This window comes from Suricata suricatta, chromosome 16 (assembly GCF_006229205.1).
Source record: "Suricata suricatta isolate VVHF042 chromosome 16, meerkat_22Aug2017_6uvM2_HiC, whole genome shotgun sequence".
In the NCBI taxonomy this organism is placed as follows: Eukaryota; Metazoa; Chordata; class Mammalia; order Carnivora; family Herpestidae; genus Suricata; species Suricata suricatta.
Window position 1 is genome coordinate 5,793,226 of NC_043715.1, and position 27,497 is coordinate 5,820,722.

The following is a 27,497-nucleotide window of genomic DNA, read 5'->3' on the forward strand; positions in this document are numbered from 1 at the left end:
TTTATTAATTTTTGATACAGGAGAGACAGAGCATGAGAGGGGGAGGGGCAGAGAGAGAGAAGGAGACACAGAACCGGAAGCAGGCTCCAGGCTCTGAGCTAGCGGTCAGCACAGAGCCCGATGCGGGGCTCGAACCCACGAACGTGAGATTGGACCTGAGCCGAAGTCGGAGGCTTAACCGACTGAGCCGCCCAGGCGCCCCTCCTGCAGCTTTATGGATCGGGGGAGCTTGGCCAGCTTTGAGGCCAGTTAGCAGAGCGGGTGGTGAAGTGCTCAGGTCGGAGCCAGCACCGCCTAGGCTCAAATCCCAGCTGTCACTGATTAGTAAAATCAACTAATATTAGATACATACAATTTTATGTTTATGTACCTCTTTTTTAAATATTTTAAGTTTATATATTTTGAGAGATACAGAAACAGCTGACTAGGGGAGGGGCAGAGAGACAGAGACAGAGAATCCCAGGCAGGCTCCGAACTGTCAGCACAGAGCCCAATGCAGGGCTCAAACTCACTAACCTGTGAGATCATGACCTGAGCAGAAACTGAGAATCAGACTCGACTGAACCACCCCTCATGTTTATGTACCTCTGTGTTTTAATCTGTAAATTAACAATAATTATGGGATATGCATCATAGAGTTGTTATGAAGGTTGAATGTATCAACATATTAGAATAATGCCGGCCACAAAGTGAGCTCCATGTAAGAGTGCTACTCAAGGTTTCCCAGTATCTCAAGAGCCCAAAAGGCTCCATATGTTTGGAATTTCTTAGATTAGTGAGTGCACCTGTTTCGGGTCTCCCATAGTACTTGTGATGTGGTTTGGGAGTGATGGTGGGCGTCCGGAGCAGATGGTCAAGAAAGAATTCTTGAGGTGTGTTTGGTGCAAAAAGGTGATTTTATTAAAGCATGGAAACAGGAGCTGTGGGCAGAGAGAACTGCACTGGGGTTGTGAAGAGCTGGCCAGGGTGGGGGTGTAAAGGAAAAGGGAGTTTCCAAGAGGAATTTGATGTGATAAAGAGGATTCATGCGATACGGGAGGCCTTGCTAATTGTTGAGCTAAAGTTATTTTCCCCTTAGTAAGGCGTTAACATTAAGACAAGACAGTTGAGAGTTTCTTGGAGGAATGTTTTACTCTGCCTATCTCAAATAGTTGTCAATGAGCTCCAGGTTGTAAGGAAATCTGATTTTACCTACGTTTTCTTTGTTCCCCACGTCACTATGGAAGGGAGGGTGATCTTAGGGCTCCAGGAAATTGAGTCTATAGGTTTCTGGAGATTGCCTTTCCTCTTGTAAATCATTAAGACAAACTGATGAAGGCTCCTGTCTTGCATGGCTGTGATCTCTAGCAGTTACCCATTTGTTTTTCCCTTTGTTCTTGGCAGCCAGGAGTGCCTGAGGAATGTCACACAGGTCCCACCGGGTGGGGCAGGGTCACTTATAGGGCGTTAGCTTGTGCTTCACTATAAGCCTGCCTTTGGCTCCCTCATTGCTTGTTTCTGTGGATTTCTAGACTAGCTTGCTAATCAGACTGGCTGGCTAGGTCAGGGGGGCATGAGACTCCCCACAGTGGGCGTGGAAACCTACTTAAAAATAAATAAATAAATAAATAAAAATAAAACCAATCCAAGTGATTTTTTTTTTCAAATACTACGCCTTGAACTGAATTAGGGTTTTGGTCACATATTTCTGAACATGCGCATCCATGCTGATGTACTGTGTCACGGACGGCACGACAGGTGATAAGGATTTATCATATCCCCTATTATCAACCTAAACAGAATACATGCTTTGAACCAAACAGTTAAGACACACAGGTCTTGGGGCGCCTGGGTGACTCAGTTGGTTGAGCGACTTCAGCTTGGGTCATGATCTCACGGTTTGTGAGTTTGAACCCCGCATCGGGTCCTGTGCTGACAGCTAGCTCAGAGCCTGAAGCCTGCTTCAGATTCTGTGCCTCCCTCTCTCTCTGCCTCTCCCCTGCTCATGTTCTCTCTCACTCTAGTTCTCAAAAATAAATATTTAAAAAAAAAAGACACATTTGTCTTTTGTATGATGTGGAACTCTGCGAAATCGCCATTATTAGACTGTTTCTGACCTACAAAATGGCAGTCCTGGAAGGCTCAACCTCAGAGGTTCGACCTTGCTGTTAGTGTTTTTTATTAGTATCTAGGATTCCTCGGGGTACCAGATGAAATAAGGGCAGACGTGCAAAGCTTCCTGAGCGAGAGCCACGCAGGGTCTCAGGGCATTCTCCCTTCCTGACCGAATGTACCCTTCATTGCCTGCTCAGTTAGATTCTTAATTTCTGTTTTTATTTCACTCAGGTGAAAATCCCACTGCCAGAAAGCAGCAAGGCAAGAGGTTGCCATGAACCTGGTAAGTTTATTTCCACTTCTACAGGGGAAACTTGACTTCCAAAATAGAGGGCTTATCTAGTGGGGTGCAGGAGAACTGGTAAGGGATGTGCAACGCTGGGTATATGGGTGGGCTACACCCTTAATGACCACACAGAGCACTGATATAATTCCAAGGATGCTACGTCTTGGAAATTTACATACTCATCCACTAGCTGACATTAAACAAATCCAGAGAGACGAATATATATTTTGTGTTCGTTTTTAAATTTTGTTTTTTAATTCCGTAACTCAGTAGGCATAGCAGAATCACTGTGGGAACATTAAAATACAGTGAAACAAAAAATAATGCCCAGGCACTACTCTAGAGCAATGAAATAAAAAACATTCTGGCAGTGGGCTCTGAACATCCATCAGTATTTAAATAAAACTCTGCAGGTGGTTTCAGTTTGCAGACGTTGCTCTGAGTCAGTGGTTCTCAGACTTTGGGACGCATCAGAATCACCTAGGGAACTGAAGAAGCACCCAGAGGTCAAGGTCTGTCAAGGAGGAAAAACCCTGGGCTTTTGTGGCATTCCCCAATTACTCAGGTGAATCTTACCTACTTCTGCAACCCCAAATTTTGAGCACCTCTACTCTCTTGCAGCTAATTGTTTTAGAAGAGTAGTTTTCATTCTTGGTAGCTAGTTGGAATTGCCTGGGGAGCTTTAAAAAAAAAAAATCTATTCCTGTCCCGCTCCCAAGTGACTTAATTGGTTTGTGGTTCATGGGCTCGGGGATTTTTTTCAAGTTCCCCCAGGTGGTTCGAATGTGCAGCCAAGGTTGTTAAACATTTCTAGAGAACATCTCTGAAATTTCTCCATATATTACTATCCTCTGGACATGTAAATGCAAATACCAGCTTGAGATCTGAAAAACAACCACATACAATCTTTGTTTTGGCTATAGAAGGCTCACGTATGATCTCAGAAATTTTATAGGGATCTGGCAGTTTATCCCTGATCTAAAGCTCACAGATACGAGACAGGTGGTAGGATTTGTTGCGTTTGGGGACTGAAATTAAAAAGAAACCTTGTAATTCTGTGCTGGACAATTTTTGTGAGCGATATAAACCTGGATCAAAATATATTCCTTTCAAATTATGTTGAGTGAAAGCGAGTCTCAAAAGTTTGCCTATTGAATGGTTTCATTTATATAATATTCCTGAAATAAAATGGTAGGGATGGAGGGGAACAGATTCATGTTGTCAGGGTTGGGGACGGGGGTGAGGGAGTGTATGTGGCCATTAGAGGGTTATCTTGGGAGATCCTTGCGGTGATGGAACTGTCTGTATCTTGATGGCATTCGGAGGTACGGGAAGCTATATGTGTGACACATCTCCACAGAACTATAAGTGCACACGTAAATTAATGCAGACATAACTGGTGAAATCTCAGTAATTCTGTGCATTGTAGCAATGTCCGTTACAAGGCTTTGATATTTTACTACAGTTATTTAAGATGTTATTGCATGGTAGGGAGGTGGGCAAAAAGTAAAACAGAACTTATTTGTACATTTCCTTGCAACTTTCTGTGAATCTATAATTACTTCCAAATGAAAGTTAAAAAATACAAACTCCCTTTAAGAGATGCTTAACACGGCAGCCTTGCTTACCTCCCGTGTGGGTCTTTGGCTGCATGTACAAAGGCCCAATAAAGTCTCCTAAAGTTTTTGTAACTGAAACTAAAAATTTAAGTTGTTTGAAGTTGGGCATTGGAAGCCAAAAAAATAAGGCCTAGCTTATTTGAAATCTTAAAAAATGAGAAAAGCCTCCTGGACAAGCTAGAGCTTTAGAAACATCTGCCAAGTTTGCAAGCAATTTTAAAATGACAATCTCTCTCTTTCCCACTCCATCCCACACGTTCCCCTCCCCCCAACCACACCCCATCACAGATGCTGCTAACGTGAAAAGAAAACTTTGCAGTCAGCGCAGTACTTGCTTGGGACATATTAAAATTGAATGTTCGGTTTCCCCACAACAGAGTCTAAGTAGCCATTCCTAATAAATGATTCAGTACTTGGGGGGACTTAATACCCAGTCAACAATAAGGCTTATTTTAACCAACCACATACAGACCTATGGACTCTTCCCCTTTCTTGACTGCAAAATTTCTATCCCTAGTGTAGACATCATGTCTCTAGCATCCCACCCCCCTCCAGAAGATTCCATGGTCCCACACACAGTTTGCCTCAATGACTTTGTTCCCTGGCAGGTGAGTAAACTCAGCTGTTGACATTGTTGTCATGGACTCAAACAAAGGGAGACTGCAAGCTACAATTTTGGAGCTTAGGGAAGAATTCTAGAGACCTTCTCTCTCTCCCAGGTGTCCTCAGGCCCGGACTCTTCCTGACTCCCTCGGCGTGGCATACACAATAAGTTAGTAACATTTCCTAAGGTTCTCCCAGCCAAATGGCCTCGATGTCCTCTGAGGTTTCACAGGACCTCCAAAACTCTTCAGTGCCACCGGATCAACACCTACAGGGAAAGCCTCTCTTTTCTACCTCCCGCTGGTTATGGGTGGGTACGTAGGAATTATGGAAGACAAGGTGTTTTGCAAGAGTCAGCAGGCGGGCAGAAACAGTCCAACCTTTTAGCCTGAGGCTGTAGAGCAAGGGGTGATATTGTGATTTATAATAGCTATAAATTGTCTTTGACCCATTTCTAGCACAGAGCTCCTAAAACACTTGGAATTTCCTAAGTGATGACAGCAGCTAAGGTGTCGCTTGTTAATGAGGTGACAGGAGTTCACCTGAGGGGGAGGACTGGTTGTCTTAGGGACCAACCACATGATTAGAAGGGCAGGACTTTCCCTCCTTCTCCAACCCCTCAGCTCCTGGGCTAGGGGCTAGAGTTTGAGATCAATCACCAATGGCCAAAAGGTTTAATTAACTGTGCTTAGGTAATGAAGCCTCCATAAACACCCAAAAGAGGGGGTTTGGAAAGTTTCCAGGCTTGTGAACACCTCACATGCAGCGATTCAGAGATCGTGGAAGCTCCCTGGCCCTTCCCTGTACTGTGACCTATTACCTCTTCATCTGACTGGTGATGCATATCCTTTAATATTCTGTGTAGTAAACTGGTAATCCAGTGAGTAAGCAGGTTTTCTGAGTGCTGTGAGCAGCTCTAGCAAGTTAACTGAACCCAAGGAGAAGGTCATTGGAACCTCTCTTCTAAAGCTGGTGGGTCCAGAAGCACAGGTGACAATTGGCATCTGAAGTGGGGGTGGCGGGGACAGTCTTATAGGGTTGAGCCCTTAGCCTTTGGGATCTGATGTTGTTTCCAGGTAGATATTGTCAGAATTAAGTTGAATTATAGGACAATCCACAGTAGAACTGGGTATAGGATAACATTCTGTTATATAGAGTCAAAAAGAAAAACCATAGGCCCCAAATGGAGTCACTTATGCTAGGCCCATCACCAACAAGAGGCTTAATACCTAACCTAACTGCAGTTTCGACTTCCTGCAGACCTGTAGTCGAACCTGAGTCAGTCAAGAGTTTTCTTGCCAGCACCAGTGAGGTAATCTGTCACGTTCCCCCCACCCCCAATCACCCCCAAAGGAAGATGAAGTCATGATAAGACCCTCTCCTCTAACCCCTAAGGGGAAGTGAATTTACCAGAAACAATCCTTTTTTTTCTTTTGCTAATAATCTCCATGCCCCACCCTCCTTCCTATAAAAACCTTGTTTTATACAACTCTTCAGAGCTCCCCTTGACATGTTAGACAGGGTGCTGCCTGATTCATGAATCAGTTAATAAAGCCACTTAGGTCTTTGAAATTTGCTTAGTTGAAGTTTTGTTCTGTAACAAGAGGTCCCAGGGTCCCATGCCCACACTCACTGTCTCACTCTCGTAATACGTTCCTAAACTAGAACTTGCATGACCTTGTCTGAGGAGACTGCAGTGAGAACTCCCAGCCAGTTCCCCCTCCTCCCCGGTGATCTGGAGTCAAGTCCAGCAACAGTGTCCATTCCTTTACTGAGTTCTTCCAGGCTGGAAACCAACCAAGCACATGACCCCATAGGAGGCAGGTTTGCTAATCTCCTTTAGGCCTGGTTAGCAGAAATTTGAGACTAATCGCATCTGGTGATTCCCTTGTAATCGGACAGTCTCTGGGGATGTGACAAACTATTTCAGTATCAAAGTCAAAGTCTGGGACCTTGTTACTCAAAGTGTGGTTGGGAACCCGCAGCAGCCCAGAATCTGTTAGAAGGGCAAATCCTCAAATCCTACTCGAGCTAGAGCTATTGAATCAGAAATTTTGGGGGTGGGCACAGAAATTTTTTCCCTATTGTGGTAAAACACATATTACAGAAAATTCACCATTCAGTCTTTGTAGGTATACAATTCAGTGGTATTTAGTACATTCACAATATTGTGCCAGCATCACCGCTGTCTAGCTCCTTACCATTTGCATCGCACCCAAAGAAAATCCTCTGTCCACTAGGCTGCCCTCCTCATTCCCTTTCCTCCTCCTCGCCCCTGCCCAACGCTAACAGGCTCTCCGTCTCTCTGGATTTGCCTCTCTTGGACATTTCATATAAATAGGATCATCCCATACATGGCCTTTTGTGTCTGGCTTCTGGCACCATAATCTTTTCAAGGTTCATCCATTCTGTACCATGGTTCTTCATTCATCTTTATGGATTATTAATATCCCAGTATATGCATAGATGACCTTTTGCTTATCATTTCATCAGCTGGTGAACATTTGGGCTGTTTCCACCTCTCCCGGTATGAATAATGAATACCATGAACATCCGTGTGCAAGTTTTTGTTTGAACACCTGTTTCCTGTTCTCCTTAATATATACATAGGACTGGGGTTGCTGGCTTATATGGTAATTCTATGTTTAACTTGTTTTCCATAAAGGCTGGGCCATTTCACATTCCCATCAGCAACTCATGACGGGTCCAGTGTCTGCACATCCTTGCCATCAAGTGTTGTTTCCGGGTTTTTATTTTGTTTTGTTTTTTATAGCCGTTATAGTGGGTATGAAATGCTGTCTCACTGTAGTTTTGATTTCCTGCCGTTGTTTTGAAGTAGCCCTCCTGGTGATTGTAACACATGTGGCATTTGAAAAAGTTGTCTGAGGACCGGTAGTATCCGCTCATGAACTAGTTTCAGAAATGCAAAATCTTAGACCAATTAGGCTCACTCAAATTCTGCATTTTAAAAAAAGTTTATGTATTTAGTATTTTTGAGACAGAGAGAGAGAAAAGGAGAGGGAGGGGGAGAGAGACTGCACTTGAGCACAAATGGGGGAGGGCCAGAGAGAGGGGGGGAGAGAGAACGGCCCAAGCAAGCTCTGCACCGTCAGCATGGAGGCCGATGTGGGACTCAAACTCACAAACTGTGAGATCATGACCTGAGCCAAAGTCTGACGCTCAACCCACTGAGCCATCCAGGTGCCCCAAATTCTGCATTTTAATAAGATCTCCAGGTGATCCTGACACACACACACCCTGGTGTTTGAGAAGCCCTGGTGGAGGAAACATCCCTAAATTGCTAACACTTCCTGGTCATCATTTAAATATTCTAGAGTGAGAGCCTGTGTTTTTAATGCCCCATTTGTCTAGTATATTCTTGTTGGACAGTCTAGAAAAGTCAGAGGAACGTAGAACTTGGAGTCAAAGAAGCAAAGCCAGTTTCCAGCCCTGAGCCCATCACTCACCAGCTGGATGATCTAGGCCAGTGTCCTTGATTTCAAAAAGGAATTGATACCTGCATCCCGCACACATTAGAATTATGATTTTAGGCAAGCGTAAGCACCTAATACAACTCGGCACGGAGAAGTTCACTGAGTCTGGTTCTATCTCCTCTCCTTGCCCAACACTATCCCTGGTTGTTTTGTGAGAGTTTTAGGGAAGCAAATACCGGCTGCGGTCTCCTCTCACGTCACTGAGCTGCTGAGGAATGGCCAAACAATTTGCCAGAGGATTTCCTTAAGGCGGCCAGTTGGCAAGAAGTTCCGGATTGATCCCACAGTCAACTTCTCTGGACTAAGCGTGACCTTGCTCAAGGCTGGACCTCCACAGGATACCTATAATTTATAGACTTGTAAGAATCTCTAGGGCCACTTACTTTGGTGGAAAGTAATTTTAATGCATTTTAAATAGCTCGATGGGGTGGGCAACTATTACTGTCTCTCAGTAGAGAGGTCCCTTTTACTAGCAGCTGTGCTAAGCACTCAGAATGCACAATACATTGAAATCTACAGCCAAGACTAGAGGGTCTCTACTGGGAGCCATTTTGCGCATGCGCGCGTGCACACACACACACACACACACACACACACACACACACGCACGCACAACCACTCCCCACACATGTGGCAGCATCTGAAGAGTTGTCGTTACTGGGGGCAGGTGCCACTTGCATCTACTAGGTAGAGAACGCAGATGCTGCTAAACATTCCAGGGGCACCTGGGTGGCTCCGTTGGTTAAGCATCCGACTTCGGCTAGGGTCATTATCTCACGATCTGTGGGATTGGGGCCCCACATCGGGCTCTGTGCTGGCAGCTTGGAGCCTGGAGCCTGCTTCGGATTCTGGGTCTCCCTCTCTCTGTGCCCCTCCCCTGCTTGCACTCTTTCTCTCTCACACAAATAAATAAACATAAATAAATAAATAAATAAATAAATAAATAAATAAATAAATAAATAAAAATTAAAAGGAAAGCATCCTGCAAGGTATCAGACAGCCCCGCCCAGGAAGAATTCACCTGCCCTCAAATATCAATAATACTGAAGCTGAGGGATGTTGTCTCGGACTCAGGCATCACCTGAGAAACGCACCGCATCGCCCTGTCCTAGACGATGACAACATGGACTCTGACCCGTAGAAAAGCGGGCTGAGCTGCCTGCAATCACCCAGCTAGTAAATAGAGGAGCAGGATGCAAACCACGACTGGCGAAAGTTCCTAAGACCGGAGTTGTTTTATAATGTTTGCATTCAACCGTTCTCCTTCAAGCACAGCCTGCAACTGTTTACTCTGCAGTTTCAGGGCAACACTGGCCACAAAAGCCTCTCAGATTTCCCAAAGATTTTTCAACTGCCCTTTGTACAATCGATCAGAGCCGCCTCCCAATTCCTCTGATACTTGGTTAAATATTTATCCACCTGCCTTGCAGGGATTTGGGTTAAAGAGCTACTCTGTTTCTGTGAGAGGGGTAATAAACATGATTACAGAGTTAAGATTTTCCCGGAGCAGGTGTGGGCACATGTGGAAGGAGTGACCTGTGGTAGTGACGTGCCCTGGGGCCAGTGTCTGATAGGCAGCAACGGATGGAGGTAACTCAGTGTCACAGTCAGCAGTGGCGATGCCAGTGGCTGTCAGGATAAAACGCCACAGGCATGGCCACAGCCAGTATCAAGCCCTTTAAGTCTGCCACCTGTCAGGTGTGAGGCTGCAGCCGAAGCACATGTCTCTGTATATAGTCTAAGCATGGTCCTAAGAAGGAATTATTCTTATCCCCTACAGTCCCACGAGGAAGCTGCAGTCCCAACGTTCAGGACTTTGTTCTGGGTCACTTGGTTGTCAATGGTAAAGACAATTTCATAACCTGGGCACTTTGTCTCCGTTCTGCGAGGTTGGCTTCCGCTTCTTTTTGAAACCTGATTCTACCTGTAGAGCTACATGGTATCTCTTGCTCTGCTTCTGTTTTGTTTTTGTTCCTTTCTTCTGGGAGGGGAGAGGAGGGAGGGAGGGGTGTATTCACCATGTAGTGGACTCTTCCCTGCATCTCCTAGAAAAGAATTTAAAGACGCTGTTTCCTCCCTGTCTCCATCCTGTAACTTCCCGTCCAAAGGAGTGGATTTTGATGTAGAATGAGTGGCTCAGTTGGTCAAGCATCTGACTCTCAGTTTTGACTCAGGTCATGATCTCATGGTTCATGGGTTTGAGCCCTGTGTTAAGCTCTATGCTGATAGTATGGAGCCTGCTTGGGATACTGTCTCCCTCTCTCTCTGCCCCTCCCCCACTCACACTGTCATTTTCTCTTTCTCACTCTCAAAATAAATAAATAAACACTAGATATAGGTTATGCTGACCTTATTTCCACCTGGGAATGGGGGTAAGGTTGGCGTGAGCATCTGGCAATGGAGCTAATAGGAAGAGGAAAATAGTGAAGGTAATAGCTTTGGGGAAAGCCCTTGAGGCTGTTGGCCTTGTGTTTGACAGGGTGGTAACACACGAGAACCAGCTGAATCAGCAGAGAAGGCCATGGCTTAGTGAATCAGCACATGGAGCCAAAGTTCCGATTCCAGTTCTAAATGGAGGGCCCATCACGTAACTCTTCTGAACCTCAATTTTCACAGCTGCGACACGGAGATACTAATATTCGGCAGGGTTATTGGGATCATAGATATGATAGTACCCAACAAATGCTTAGAGCATAATTAATGCTTCATAACAACTATTAATATCTATTAGATATCTACTATATGTCAGGCACTGTTCTGAGTACTTTAACATTAGTTCTGAAGGTACTTAATGGTCACAACTGCCCTGTGAGGTAGGTTCAATTATTATCCTCAGTAACACTATTTTAGAAGAAGAAAAAAAGCAAGGTGCAGAGAGTAATCGATTTAACCAAGGTCACAGAAAGTGATAGTAAGAGCTAACTCTTACACAGAGTTTTCAATGTGTACACAAAACCTTGAATGTTCAATGCAATGTTACTCACAATAGCCAAAAAGTGGGAACAATTCAATGTCCATCAATTCATAAATGGATAACAAAATGTAGTCTATCCATACAGTGGGAAATTACTCAGCTTTAGAAAGAAATGGGGTTTGGGGGCGCCTGTGCCTGACTGGCTCAGTTGGAGGAGCAGGAGACTCTTGATCTCTGGGTTGTGACTTAGAGCCCCACCTTAAATATAGAGATTACTTAAAAATCAAATCAAATCAAATCAATCAATCAATAATAATGGAGTTCTGAGGCATACTACAACATGATGAACCTTAAAACTATGAATGCAGAAAGATTTTGGAGTCAGCAGAGAGAGTGGGGGAGCTCTGGCTTGCTGAAATTCTTTGGAAGGAAAACAGAAGCATTTACAAGGGTTTTTGTTAAAATGAGTTTTGTTGTATAGGGTATAAGCCTTTCTTCCATCTTTGCACAAATCTTTAATGAAATCTATTCTGAAGATATGAGCCAATCTGAAGTTGGCTTTGCTTTGCGGGGAATGCAGTAAAATGCTAGAAGTGGTGATTCAGCGTGGTCGGAAGGATGAGGAGTGAAGGCTGTCCACAGGGCCCTGGGCTACAGAAGGGGACAACAGGTACTCAGTAAAGAAAATGTTTGGAAAGGAAATTAGGTACATGTGCTAAGTTGTTAATGAGAAATAATATCTGGTCCCTTCCTCCACATTCCAGTCTCTCTCTGACTCTGACCCTCCTGCTTCCCTCTTATAAGGGCTCTTGTGTCTCAACCATCTAGATAATACAGGAGACCCTTGGCACTTCTAGTCTTTACCTCAATCATACCTGCAAGGTCCCCTTTGCCAGGTAAGGTCACATATTCTAGGTTCCAGGAATTAGGATGTGCATGCATTTGAGGAATGACTATTTTTTTTAAATGTTTGTTTATTTTTGAGACAGAGAGACAGAGACAGAGTGCAAGCAGGGGAGGGACAGAGAGGGAGATACAGAATCCCAAGCAGACTCCAGGCTCAGAGCTATCAGCACAGAGCTCCACATGGGACTTGAACCCACGAACCGCCAGATTTTGACGTGAGCGGAAGTCAGACGCTTTAACTGACTGAGCCACCAGGTGCCCTTTGAGGAATCACTACTCTGTCTAGCAAAGTAATTACCTACTCATACCAGCCTAAGCCGCTTTATCTGTGGTTATCTGCTATGCCGCAATGGATGACTGAGAGAGTTCTCACTTTCGGCCTCTCCTGGCTGATGTAAGCTTCCATGAGAAATCTACCCCCTGGAATTCTTGTCGTGCAGAAGGTGCCAGGGGCACCAGGCTCACGGCAACATGGTGGGTCAGGGCTACAGTGAGCTCCTTTGGAGAACACTTATCAGTGACTGATTACCCCCCCCCCCCCCCCCCCCGCTCTCTCTCTCTCTCTCTCTCATTCTCTCTCTCTCCACAACCCCTACTTCAAAATGAGAAAAAGATCAGGGCAGAATTCCCAGATAAGCATGTTTTCCAAAATTGCTTTTATATTAACTTTGCCAAGAGACACATCAAATTGGCATCACGTTGGATGCTAATTTCTATGGGTTGGTTGTTTACATTTTGTGTTTCATACATGCTTTGACTCTCCTTATCCTGTGTTACATTCTAGCTCCTTAACACCCTCCTCAAAATATTTTCCATTGTGTTGCAAAACTCTTGTCAGCCAAATGCAAGGAATTTCCTTATTTTGTTTCCTGCTGAATTTCGCTGCTCCTCATCACTGGAAGAAACTATAAGCGCCATTTAAGAGTTTTGCTCCTACATTTTTAGAAACACCTGCCCTATGAGGTACATATGCTTCCCATATGTTCTAATTTCTTGCCATTGCCTCAATAACTTTATAAAATGCCTTCGGTGGCTTCTGGGACCTGCAAATGAACTACATTCTAGAGTTTTATTGGGACATAAGGACTTAAAGCTAGATGTGATGAAGGAAAACTCCAAACATCTTGGTGACTGATTAGGTGAGAAAAAGGAGGGAAAGGCAGAGGGAGAAACAGATAAAAGAATGCTCAGGGATATCTGGGTGGATTCATTGGTTAAGCATCTGACTCTTGATTTTGGCTCAGGGCATAATCTTATGGTTTGTGAGCTCGAGGCCCACATCAGGCTCCTCACTGACAGTGCAGAACCTGCTTGGGAGTCTCTCTCTGCCTCTCTCCTGCTCACTTGCTCTCTCTCTCTCTCTCCAAATAAATAAATAAACTTAAAATAAAGAAATATCAAAGCTTTCTTTGAAATAAATTCAAAAGATGAAAGAGAAACCAAAAGCAGGGCAGCAAACTTTGAACCAATTACTTAACTTTGGTTTTAGATACGTTGACTTGGTGATGATGGCAAGATGATGAAATGGAAATAATATGGCTAGATGTAAAGAATTTGCACATTCACCATAAGAATAAGAGTGAAGGTAATATGATTTATTTTAATACTCAAGTTTCCCTCCAATGGAAATATATGAGAAGAGTACTAAGTACTAAGCCTTGGCTTAGGAAAAACATTAGAGGCCAACTTGGAGAAGCATGAATGGGCATGCTCTGTACTGTAAATTCTTCATTCCCTCATTCATTCATTCATCCATTTTCCATTCATTCTCACACTTGCATTTCTTCATTTATTAATTGAGATCCTACAGGCCAGACACAGGACCCATTGCACGTAATGTGTGTATTAGTCATAACTAAAGTAAAATCTTCTCAGAGAATGAGCTGCTCAAAGTTGAAGATAAAGAGAGAAAAGAGAAAAACTCTGTCAGTGTGCCAAGGAGCAGGCAACGATCAATTATTTCAGTAAACATTTGTTTAATGAGTGGGGCAAGGAGCATGTGAGAATTTTTCAGAGGTACCAGGCTATGCCAGGAAAGCGGGAGAGGTTTCCACAGAAGTAAAAATTTTGAAGGTTAAGTTCAGAAGAAAGATAAGGCTGCTATGTTGCCAATGAGTTTTCCCTGGATCTGTTCACTTCAGCAAGGTAGCAAGAAATTGGAACTACTTCAGGGTTCTCATACAAGTTAAAATAGAATATTCATGTCTGTTAGCCATCTTAGCCTTTCTGTCCCCATTCTCTTTCTCCTCCCTCTCTCCTCCTTTTTCTTCCTCCCTCCCTTGCTTCCTTCCTCCTCAGGCTAACCATCAGCTGACTAACACACATTCACATAGTTACGTATAAGGCAGCTGCTGAGTTAAAGCCAGGAAAGAGAATATGGGAAACAATGCTAATTGCCTTGTCCATACAAAGAATCTCACCCCCCAAAAAACAAATAAACAAAACAAAACAAAACAAAACAAAACAAAATAACTAGCGGATCCTTGATTTAAAAGAAAAAAATCTTGTTTGGAACCAACTGATCCAACAGAGAAGAGTGTATTCCTCTATGTGAAAGCAGGATCCTGAAGTCCAAGCCCCCACCTCCTTCGCTTCCCTTTCACTCCTGCAGTGGCCTGAAAGACAACCCCATGGACGTTCCCAAAAGCAAGTGAGGATCTGTGGAACCCCAGTTTGAAAATGCCTGTTTTAGGGACAGGGGCAGCTCAGTTGGTTAAGTGTCCAGCTCTTGATCTCAGCTCAGGTCTCAATCTCAGGGTCATGAGTTCAACCCTTGTGTTGGGCTCTGAGCTGCCTGTGGAGCCTACTTTAAAAAAGAAAAAAGAAAGAGAGGAGGGAAGAAAGAGAGAGAGGAAGGAAGGAAGGAAGGAAGGAAGGAAAGAAGGATGGAAGGAAGGAAGGAAGGAAGGAAGGAAGGAAGGAAAATTAAAGAAAAGAAAAGAAAAATGCCTGTCCTAGAAGAAAGGATGTGACATCACATGCATGGCCTTGTTTATGAAAGGGAGTTTGTTAAACCCTGGACTCAAGTTGCTGACTATCTGTTCTCTGAAATGGAAAAAAGTGAGTCATCAAATGTCACACCCTGACCCAACTGCCTTGAGGAAGGATCGTAACGAAAACACCAGTGGGCAGCCGGCCAAGGTGTGGAGCTCCACTGGTGCCAACAGTGGGGACATTTGTCTACTCATCTCACGAATGTACTCAGTTCAAAGAAGTTTGAAAACAGATTACTAGTAACTGTATGTGGGATTTCCTGTCCAAATCTAGGAAGCTTATGTGTTATGAAGATATGTAAAACCCTAAATCCCCAATAATGAGTAGATGAGTTAAGAGGTAAGCGTTTGTACATGAAAGGATTTGAAAGGAAAGGTTTTATTGTACGAAGGTGAATGGTAAACATACACTTTGACTGATCTTGACCCAGTCCTGCAGGAGCCTGTCCTGCTTTCTTGTTTGGTCCACAAAGAATGCAACAAGCCACATCTTGCACAACAGGCACTGTACAACCTTGGGAAAGGCCAACCTACCTGCCATGCTGCTGATGTTCACCAGCCTCCCCTTGGATTTCCTAAGAAGAGGCAAAAATGTCTTTGTGACCTCCACGGCCCCAAAGAAGTTCACGGCCATACATTGTTTGTAGTTAGTCATGGGAACGAGCTCCCCGTCAGCTGGTAAGCCGATGATGCCAGCATTGTTGACCAAAGCCCACAGTCCTGAGGACAGAGAGGAATGGCATTAACGTCTCATGATGCTGGAGAGCAGGATTTTTAACACTTGAAGCTCCAGAGTCTAAAGGACCCCTTTGAGATTTAGGATCCAGGCAGATCACTCAAACTCAGACCTCAGTCTCCTCGAATACCTAAAACCACCTACTTTGGGTGGGGGTTGTATGGAGAGTAGATTTGAAATATTAAGCAATTTTTTGGAGGTCTTTTGATTTTCCTTCTAACACTCTCCTACATCCAAGCAGCTAGATATTTGCTGTGTCTGGGGAGGGAAGCCACAGGAAAGGGGAGCGTAATAAGAGCCTCCTTCCTGTTTCTCCTTTGAAGGAGTTTATAGAGCTGGTATAATATCCTTAGGGCCATGCAGGATGATATACGAGCCTGTCTTCCCCTTTCCCTAAACTAGAAAAGATCTCCTAATCCAGGGAAATGGGAAAACTAGAGAAATACTGAGAGCTAAGAAGATTCCAGAATCTCTGAGCCCTAGTCCCTTCCCCAACCAGCCTAATCATGTTGATGGCATCAGAATTAGCAGGAGGGCTTGCACAAACAGATCACTGGGCCCACCTCCAGAGATTCTTATTTGGGGGTGTCTGGGATGGACCTTGAGCATCTACGTTTCTGACGGGCTTCCAGGTGGTGCTGATGCTGTGGGCCTGGACCACACTCGGAGAAGCCCTGATCCCAAGAGTGGTTTGCAACCTTGACTGCACATTAGGATTGGTGAGGGCGGGTGCTTTTTAAAACCCCCAGTGCCCAGCTACATCCTAGCCAATTAGATCAGAAATTCTGGGATGGTGAAGAGAAGGGACCTTGATGTTAGTAGTTTTAAAAATTCCCCTGGGGATTCCAATGTACAAACAAGCGTGGGAACCACTGCCCTAAATGGTGGGAAAGAGGTAATCCAAAAACTCCAAACTCCTATAGCAGAGGTGACCCAGGTCCTTTGTACCTGGGAGAAACAGAGGTGACAGAACCTGGGGTATGCTTATTCTGACTTCCCTGAGCCTCAGCCTGGTTTAGAACAGTGGCTCTTGAGATGTGGTCCAGAACCAGCAGCATCAAATGGGAACTTGTTTGAAATGCAAATTCCAGAACCCCACGTTGGCCCTGCTGATCAGAAACTAGCAAGCAGAAATCGTTGTTGAAGCTCAGCTTCTGTGACAGACTATCCCCTCCAAGTGATCTCAAGTGTGAGAACCTGTGATGTGTACAGAAGTCGAAAGAGCCTCAGCGCCAGCAGCCACACAAGTGGCAGGAAGTCCAGCCCTAACAGTGCCTTTAGGATGGCATCAAGAAGGTAGGTGGCAGCCAACTTGCACAAGGACTGGACAGATTGTTGGACACCTCTGCAGGGGTCAGCATGAAGCATTGATCGAAGATGAAATGTCTCCTCCCCAGGAATTTAGGTGCTACCCTGGGGAAATGAGGCAAAGCTCAAATTGAAATAGTTTGTGCCACATGGCAGAGAGATGGCTCAAAATAGATACAGAGTTGAGTTGCAGAAAATAATGTCACATTTCTCACACATCTGAGCTGGGGGTTTGACATTCATACCCAGTCGTGATTGGGAACCTTAAGTGAGATGACACCTGATGTAGTAAGAGGTCAACAGCTCTTATGAGGATGGTGATGGTGGAGAAGACACCTCTGTTGAATACACTCAGCCTGATATACTCCTTGGACAAGCAACATGCAGGCAGCAGCTTGAGAAGGCACTAGAGTTGGGGTCGCCAAACCTTTTCTTAAAAAGGCCAGATCATGGGGCACCTGAGAGGCTCAGTCGGTGAAGCATCATCCGACTTCGGCTCAGGTCATGATCTCACAGTTGGTGGGTTTGAGCCCCACGTTGGGCTCTGTGCTAATAGCTCAGAACCTGGAGCCTGCTTCGGACTCTGTGTCTCCTTCTCTCTCTGACCCTCCCTTGCTCGCACTCTCTCTCTCTCTCTGTCTCTCAAAAATAAATAAAAGACATAAAAAATTTATTAAAAAAATTTTAAAGGCCAGATCATGAATATTTCTACCGTGGTGACTACTGGTTCAGCTCTGCTACTCTACTGTATATGCAGATGTGGACGTTGTCTGTAAATGAACGGGAGCAGAGCTCCACTAAAGCTTGATTTATGGGCAGTGAAAGGTTGATTTATGGACATTGGCATTTGAACTCCATATCATTTTCATTTGTCAAAATTATATTCTCCTGATTTTTCCAATCATTTAAAAAATGTAAAAACCATCCTTAGCTCACAGGCTGTACAAAAACAGGTGGCAGATCTATATAAGGCTCTTTAAAAGGCAAAGTTAAAGAGAGAGAGAACAGATTTGTGATTGCCAGAGTAACGGATGAGAATATGGCTCTGAACACCTGGCCTGAGAGAACGTGGCGGTGATGGAAAAGTTCTGTGTTTTGATTGTGGTGCCTTTGTACAAAGTGGCCTACACACGTGCACATGCACATGTGTGCATGTGCGCACACACACACGCACACACACACACTTGTCTGTATAGCTGGTGAAACATAAGCTCTGCGGCTTACACCAATGCCAATTTCCTGGTTTGGATATTGTATTGCAGTTATGTAAGATATTAACATTGGGAGGGGACCCGGCAAAACACACACAGGGCATTTATTTGCAACTTCCTGTGAATCTACAATTTTTTCAAAATAAAATATAAAACAAAACAAAGCAGGGCCATAGTTTGCCAACTCCTGCCATAGAATTTTAAGATGGCTGATAAGCCCACTATACCTGTGGGTCATATTAGGTTTTAAAATAATGAATATCTACTTATATGGTAATATGTTGTGTAGAGACACGGCAGAGTGACAGACAGCCCTTTACAGGAGCTGAGGTGTCCTCGTTTGTCTGCAGGCCCCAGAGGCTTCTTCAGGAAACCTCCTTCTTTGTGATTTTAAACTCCTTGTTTCACTGCTTCATTTTCTCTTTGAGTTGAGAGGTTGAGGTGGAGAGAGACCTCAAGGAAAATAGGCAGAAGGCATATTGGCAGTCCTGCCTCAGAAGAAGATTGCTCTTGAGAAATTCTGGCCACAAAGCAGCATGGGCTTTGCTCATTGGAGAGTGTACTTACCACATCTCCTCATCATCCCTGGACACTGGCGTGGCATTTCCATATTTATAACCCATGACATTATTGTTCAATGTGGTCAATACTGCCACTCTGGGCCTCACTAGAGGGTCTGTATCAAATACCTCCTTGAATAAGACGCCATGAAGTCCCCTTCATAAGAGGGACAAGCTCAAATCTCTGAGACCACCCAGTAGAAAATGACCACCCACTGCTAAACATGCTGAAAATTAATCCCTAATAATAAAAAATCCATTTTTCTTTCCTCCTCTCAGTTCTTAGATGTCTACCGAGTATTTATGATATGCCAAGGACTGTGCTTAGTGTTGAATGAATGGAAAATAGGAGCCCTTACTGAATGCTTTACCCCTGTCAGGGACTCTACTAAGTGCTTTCTATGTGACTACATCTTCAACCACCAAATGAACCAGATAATAGTACTTTTTTTGTGCTGAAAATGTCTGCAGTGAAGAGAATATAAGCAACACGGACCTGAGGCCTCCATGCAAAGCCACAGGGGAGAAAGCAGAGCTAAGAAACAGAGACTGACGCCTGATGACATTGTTTAAGGATCCAACATGCCTGAAGCTAACAGGTCTTCAGTTACGCAAATACATTCCTTTATACGTTAGCAATTTTGAACTGGGTTTGTGCCCCTGGCATCTGAAAGAATCCTCATGGGAACATGGTGGTGATTCTCAAGGAACCTGGTGGTGAGGAGCGGGAGATGGACAGATATTTATAATCAGCAATGCAGGTATGTGCAAGGTATAACAAGTAAGCATCCACAAGAGGAAGTGAATGATGTAACTTGGATCAACAGGAAGTTCATGCAACAGATGCTTTGTTTGGGCCAGCAAAAGGAGAACCAGATGTTATGTTTAAGCGAGTGGGAGTAGAATCTGCAGTTGGACAAAGTCAAGAGTCTTAGAAAAAGAGAGTAGAGGCAAGAGGGAAATTTTGGTAAGAGGAAGTTGGATGTTCAAAGATATGGCACATTTAACATATTCTACTCCAGAAACCAATCAGTTTACCGAGTGGACCAAGAGGTATTGCAGATTAAGGGTTTGACAGGGGCCATTATCCTGAAAACCTTCAAATCCTTGGGAGGAGGTTTAGATGGTATTTGGTGGTGGATAGAGAACCACTGAACCATTCAGTGAGATGGAGCATGACACCTCCAATGGGCCTGGCTCATGGGAGGAACCCTAGACATGGAGGCTCTGTATGGCCAAGGGTTTATAAGAGATGGATGACTTTATAAGGTGCACATTGGAAAGATTACTATCCATTTGGAAAGTAGTGGGGAGGGAAAGCCCCGTTCCAAGGAAGCTATTGCAGGAGCCCAGGTGGGAGGTCAGGGCTTGCACTCAGCCTGGAGATGAGAGAATGGGGCTGGGCTGTTGAAGATCTAGGAGATAGAACTGAAGGACTCGGGACCAGTAGGATTCAGGGACTGAGGGTAAGCCGAAGGTCTAAGTGACCCCCAGGATGCTGCCTTAGATGACTGACTCTGAGGCAATGCCAACTTGTGAACTGTGGAATGCAGGAGGGTAAGCTTATTTGCAGACTGGCAACAGGGGAAAAGATAATGAGGTCAGGTCAAATGGAGGCCGGATGTCTGGCAGACAATTTTTTATACATATAGGTCGGGATGTTGAGAAGAGAGCGAGGCTGGTAATATACTTGGAAGTGATGGGCATACACCTCAGTGTTTCTAGGCTCTGGCAGAGCATTAGCATCAGCTAGGAAGCTTTCAATGTACTGAGGCCTGGGACGCCCTAATGGGATCTTCTTTACAGCTGACATTCCTAGCAAAACGATAGCAGGAGTAGCAGCCCCCTTATTGAAGGATCAGCTGAATCATTGCCTGTAGACACTGATTTGATTGGTTGGCGGAGGGGTTCCCAGGCTGGGTGGGCATCGTGGGTGTACCATCTGGGTAGTCACATGGGACATGTACTTCTTAGCTTCATGTTTGTTTTAGTTCTCTGCCTAACATCATCTTAGAGTCTTAATAATTTTTTAAACAAGGGGCCCTACATGATTTTCATTTTGCCCTGGGCCCTCCAACTTATGTAGGTCATCCTGGGCCCAAGCATGAGTATTTTCAAACACTCCCCAGATGACTGTTATATGCAGCTGAGTAGCACAGGGACAGAACGGTTAGCCCAGGAAACACGGAATGGGAAGTTTAGGGCAGGGGCCCTCAGAAACGGTCACATCCTCTGGAGGGATGGAGAAGGGGTTCATGCAGGAGAAGCCAAAAACAATCAGAGAACTAGGGAGGTGATAGGAAGGCTGGAGACCTCAAAGCCAAGCCAAGGGGGGGTGGTCAGCACATTGAGAATACTGCAGATGTATGTTAACTAACTTGGATTAAAATTAAATAAATATATAAAAATAAATGCATCTTTCTTCTTTGGGTAGGACTCTATTTCACTTTAACCATTGAAAATTTAGCATCTAAATTGAGTTGAGCTGTAAGTATAAAATATACACCAGATTTCAAAGATTTAGTTCGAAAAATGTAAACTATCTCATTAATAACTTTTGTATTGATTACATATCGTAATGTTAATATTGTACATATCTTGAGCTAAGTAAAATGGATTATTAAAATTAGAAAAAGGGGGCGCCTGGATGACCCAGTCAGTTAAGTATCTGACTCTTGGTTTCAGCCCAGCTCAGGATCTCATGGTTTGTGGGTTTGATCCCTGTGTCACCACAGAGCCTGCTTGGGATTCTCTCTCTCCCTCTCTCTCTGTCCATCCCCTGCTCACATGCTTGTTCTCTCAAAAATAAACATTTAAAAATTCTTAATAAAAAAATAAAACATTGCAAAGAGGTAAAGAGCTAGGTGTTCAGGATGATATTTATTAGCTCAGCCAGACGAGTTGGACAATGCAGGATTGAAGGTGAAGAAGTACAAACAGAACAGCAGGGTTCCAAAGAGCTTGGCCGTGAAGGAAGGGGAAGAAAAAGGGCTGTGGCTAAAGGAAGACAGAAATTGTTACATTTTTTGAAGTCTAACACGTGTTAATGTTGGTGGGAGGTTAAAAGCCAACGGGAGGTGTGGGCATGAGGGTAAGCAATGGGAGAGTGACCAAGCAGATGTTGGGCGAATGGGTTAAAGACTTCAAGCTCTGTGAGGATGGACCTTGCCTGTCTCATTCATACCATCTTTGTGTCTGCAAGAGACCATGGCATGTGACAGGTGCTCAGTGCAGGTCTCCTCATGTGTGGTCAGCAACCAGAATGCACTAGGGGACAGTGGTAATTAGAGGCTGGAACCAGTGTGGGTCACTTGCTAGGAGGGTGAGAAGCAGTTGAGGGGTAGGTATCTAGGAGGGGCAGTACCTCTGTTCTGCAGCTTTTCCACCACTTTGCTGTGGGCGTCTTTTATCTGCTGCGAGTCGGTGATGTCCATCTGGAGCACGGAGAGGCGCTCCGAGCAGGTTCTTCGCAGTTCCTCGGCTCCTGGTCCCTTTTCATGTAGAACTCCCACGAATACTGTGAAGCCAAGCTGGTCCAGATATTTGGACAGAGCATGGCCAAATCCAGAATCGCCACCTGTAAAGGATTAAGGCGATACAAAGTGGGCTCAAGCTCAGGTGGCAGGAGAAATTACTTAATAAGGAAAACATTCCATGCCATGTAAGATTGTCCATGTTTTCTGGAGAGAGTGGCACTTGAGAAAATTTCTTTATCTGCTAAGTGAAAAAAATGAGCAGACAAGCCAAAACAGATGCATTTCTCTGTATAAAAAGAAGGAACGTAAGATAAAATTTGGAGTGGGGGCACAAGTGAAAGGGAAATTTCTGATGGAGGGATGGTTCAGGCGTGGCTGGTGGCCAAATAACCTAGGAGGGAAAATGAAGACACTGAATGGAAATTTTTCTATTAATCTCTGCAGCCTCATATTTGATGTAGCCTCCGTCACTCCATAAAATCTTCAGTGAATCATTCATTACAAACTAGTACTTTAGAGTTGTTTTTGGGCTTCAGAGATATAACAAAATGTCAGGTCCTGTTTCCACCGTGGACACAAGTCAGTAACAAGAGGCTTCCCAGTCTCTTCTAGGTTATGAAAGATAATGGCTCATAGCCACCTGCACTGCTCACATCCTCAGAACTTTTTCCCTCATGATGGCCTTCTCCCAAGGCATTGGATAGACATCAACCCTAGAAGAAAGCTTGCAAGAGAAACCAGATAGAAAGTCCTAAGAGTATCGCCTTGTGGAAATAAACGGGTGGCATAATAATATGTAAAATACCTCTTATACTGTGAGATGAGAATTTACCCAAACAAGTCTGCAGGATATTATGGACCGTGGAAAAATGGCTTTATGCCCACAAGTGATAGATATCTGAAATTCTGAATGAAGGCAACGTGGATGTAAAGTCACCTGTTGAGCCACAGCAGAATAAACACCCAACAGTTAATATGCTTCGAAAGCTCTAAAGGTGAGAAATCATCTTCACACTGGCTGTGTCAGGTGGTCTGTCCTACAAACCTTGAGGGATCTTTCTTATCAGGAGTCAGAGGCTATAGTCAGGTATCTACCTAAGAATTGGAAAATACTAGAAATCAGAGAGCACGCTGACAATTAATGCAAGGATCAATGAGTGAGTGATCAGAAAAGACATCTTACTTCCAACATAACAAGAAGTGTCTGGAATCTGAACAGAAGTGTCACTGTCCCTAAGAAGAGGATGATCACCTAGATCTAATCTAATGATCACACATTAGAAGACAAAAGGACAAACTCACCACCAAAAAAATCAAACTATCCCATTCAAAAATGAGCAGCACTGAATAGACAGTTTCCCAAAGAAGACATACAAACGGCCAACAGACACATGAGAAGGTGTTCAATATCATCAATCCCCAGGGAAATGCAAGTCAAAACTACCATGAGATATTCTCTCACACCGGTTGAAATGGCTACAATCAGAATGACAAGAAATAACAAGTATTGGCAAGGGTGTAGAGAAGAAGGAACACTCACACACTGTTGGTGCAAATGCAAATTGGTGAGCCACTGTGGAAGCAGTGTGGAGGTTCCTCAAAAAATTAAAAATAGAAATAGAATATGATGCAGTAATTCCATTATTGGGTATTTACCCAAAGGAAACAAAAACATTATTCTGAATACACATATGCATCACTATTTTTATTTCAGCACTACTTATAACAGCCAAGGAAGCGACAGTAGCAGTTGAGGCAGATACAGGTATCTGGGCCGTGTGACAGATCTCCACCTTGGTGTAAATTAGCACATGAAAATTATGGAGCTTCTAACATATGATAATATATGTGTGTAACAGTTTTGTGAACCCAGTGAATGTGGCTTTGCCCTGTAGAAATAGACCTGCAGTTGGACAATTCAACTTCTGAGTCAACTATGCTGAAACCAGCTCCTGGACAGTGTCAAGTTCAACAGATAAGTGCAAAGCATGCAATCCCTTCCCGGAAACCCCAGATGTTACTGGTAATCAATACTGTCTTGCAAAATTATTCTCCAAATGTCAATAGTTAAGATTACCTTTCCCATTTTACACATGGGAAAACTGAAAAGGAGAGGGACCAGCATCACCGAGATAGTAGGGATGGACTTAGACTCTTTGCCAGAGCCAAAATCCAAGTCCATGACTCTTCATTATCCTGGACCATCCACCTTCTCCTTATCTATATAAGTAGATGGGGAGATATGGGAAAGCCAAGTCTGGAATGGTCCTCTTTTGGCCCAGCAAGGAAGGGTATGATTAACTTGAAAATAACTAACTTAGAACCAGAGTAGAATGAAGAGTAGGTCTGGAGCTGGGTTATACCTGCTCTGCCGGGTGAGGCCAGGTGTTCATGGAGGGCCACTCCCGTTTGTGATACACCATACCCTGTGCTTCTGCCTCATGGTCGGCATGGCCCGTCACATTGGGACCATGAATTTTCAAGCTTCCAGTTCCCCTGACAGATCTCCATTGTATTAGGATGGCAACATGAATCATTCTGCAGTACAGAGATGAAGGCTGTGGCCCTGGGTTCCACGCAGCAAATAAACACCCAGCCAGGGCACGTACAGAGGAAGGTGAGAAAGCCTTGTCCACCGAAATGTCTAGCAACAGATGAATCAATAAACAAAACGTGGTGTATCCATACAATGAAATATGATTCAGCCATAGAAGGGAATACAGTTCTGATACACACTATAGAAATGGTGGATCTTGGAAACATTGTGAGAGAAGGAGATGATCCTCGCGCATGTTCTCTGAGCAGAGAAAACTCTGGAAAATATTTTTGAAAGTAGAGCCTTTTTTAATAAACATTATTTACTTATTAAGTAGGCTCCATGCCCAATGTGGGGCTTGAACTCATGACCTTGATGCTCTACTGATGGTGCCAGCCATGTGCCCCTGAAGTTAATGACTTTGATGGCTTCATGAATTGAGGATCTAACTCTCTCTAGAAAATTCCTAAGAAGAGCATGGCATATGGTAGATATAGGAAAACTTCATAGATCTTGTGGGTTCAGTTCCAGACTGCCACAATAAAGCAAGTCATATGAATGTTTTGGTTTCCCAGAACATATACAAGTTATGTTTACACTCTACTGTAGTCTATTAAATGTACAATAGCATTAGGTCTATAAAACAAAGTGCATACCTTAATTAAAAAATACTTTATTGGGGCACCTGGGTGGCTCAGTCAGTTAAGCATCCGGCTTCCAGCTTCCGCTCAGTCATGATTTCATGGTTCATGGGTTCAGGCCCCGTGTCAGGCTCTGTGCTGACGGCTAGCTCAGAGCCTGTAGCCTGTTTCAGATTCTGTGTCTCTTTCTCTCTCTGACCCTCCCATGCTTGCACGGTCTCTCTCTGTCTCTCAAAAATAAGTAAAAAACATTTAAAAATTTTTTTTTAAATACTTTATGGCTGGGGCACCTGGGTAGCTCAGTCAGTTAAGTGTCTGACTCTCAGTTTCAGCTCAGGTCATGATCTCACAGTTTGTGAGTTCAAGCCCCACGTCTTCCTTAAAACAAGACCACAGTAAAGCTTGCCACATTGATCGACTCTTCCTTTAGAGAATGATTTCTCCATTTCATGTGATGCTGTGTGATAGCATTTTACCCACAGGAGAACTTTTTTCAAAATTGGAGTCAATTCCTCTCAAACCCTGCCACGGCTTTGTCAACGCAGTTCATCTGCTAAATCCTCTGTTGTCTTTTCAACCGTCTTCACATCCTCGTCACCAGGAGTGGAAACCACTTTCACAAGAGACTACTCTCTTCGGTTATAAGAAGGAACGTCTCATGCATTAAAAGTTTTATCACGAGAGGGGAGCAATTCAGTTCCACTTCTTTTTTTTCTTAATGTTTATTTATTTTTGCGAGAGAGAAAGAGAAAAAGCACAGGCCAGGGAGGGGCAGAGAGAGGGAGAGACAGAGGATCAGAACTGGGCCTGCACTGACAGTAGTGAGTCTGATGACAGCACCGAGGCTTGAACTCATGAACCACGAGATTATAACCTGAGCCAAAACTAGACACTCAAAAGACTGAGCCACTCAGATGTCCCCAGGCTCCCCTGCTACCTCTGGTTCTCCTGCTGTTTCCACCACATCTGTGGTGGCTTCCTCTACTCACGTCTGGAAATCCTCAAAGTCATCCATAGGGGTTGAAATCAACTTCTTCCAGACTCCTGTTAATGCTGAAATTTTCACCTCTTCCGATGAATCACAATGTCCTTAATAGCATCTAGAAGAGTGAATCCTTTCCAGAAGATTTCCAATTGACTTTGCCCATATGCAACAGAGGAATCACTATTTATGGCATCTTTAGCCCGACAAATTGTATTTCTTAAATAGTAAGACTTGAAAGTCAAAATCACTTCTTGATCCATGGGTTGCAGAATGGATGTTATGTTAGCGGGCATGAAGACGACATTCATCGCATTGTACTATCCCCGCCAGCGCTCCTGGGTGACTAAATGCATTGTCAATGAGCAGTAATATTTTAAAAGGAATTTTTTTTCGTGAGCAATGAGTCTCAATAGTGGGCTTAAAATATTTGGCAAACAGATGTGCTGTCACCCAGGCTTGGTTGTTCCATTTATGGAGCACCGGCAGAGCAGATTTAGCACGATTCTTAAAGGCTCAAGCATTTTCGGAATGGAAAGTGAGCACAGGCTTCAGCTTAAAGTCACCAGCTGCATCAGCCCCTCCGAAGAGAATCAGCCCATTCTTTGAAACTCTGAAGCCAGGCATTGATTTCTCTTCTCTAGCTTTGAAAGTCTTGTTTAGTGAAAATCTATTGTTATTTTCATTGTCTTAGCTAGATCCCTGCTAGCTCCTGCATCGGCGCTGCCGCCTCCCCTTGTCCCGTCAGGTCAGACGACAGCCTCTTTCCGTGACGCCTCATGAGCCAGTGTCTGCCAGCTTCCGGCTTCGCTTCTGCAGCTTCTCCACCTCTCGCCCCCCGTCGAACTGGGGAGAGTCAGCACTTCGCTCTGGGTCAGGCCTTGGCTTTAACAGAATGTTTGCTCTTCTGTCCAGGCCACCGAGACCTCCTCCAAATCAGCGGTAAGGCTGTCCCGCTTTCTTCCCATGTGCCTGTCTGCGCAGGGGCCCTTTTGATCTCCTTCAGGAACGTTCCCTCTGCGGTCACAGACTGGCTAACCGGCGCTAGAGGCCTGGCTCCGGCGCATCTCGGCTTCCGACCTGCCCTTCTCCCTGAGCGTGGTCACTTCTAGCTTTGACTTAGAGCGAGAGGTGGGGG

The 27,497-nt window shown here is 44.3% G+C and overlaps 1 protein-coding gene across 3 annotated transcripts in view; it reads right to left on the reverse strand.

The window, feature by feature from the left end:
- HSD17B2 (hydroxysteroid 17-beta dehydrogenase 2) overlaps positions 1-27,497 on the reverse strand; it is an 84,594-nt gene that overhangs the window by 17,643 nt on the left and 39,454 nt on the right. For 2 of the 3 annotated variants that reach the window (XM_029925232.1, XM_029925233.1), the window contains exons 2-3: positions 22,089-22,301; positions 15,444-15,629 (exon numbers count right to left, since the gene is read on the reverse strand). In XM_029925232.1, coding sequence (XP_029781092.1) covers positions 15,444-15,629; positions 22,089-22,301 — 399 coding nt within the window. The remainder of the gene's footprint in view (positions 1-15,443; positions 15,630-22,088; positions 22,302-27,497) is intronic. The other variant, XM_029925234.1, reaches the window with a different exon arrangement.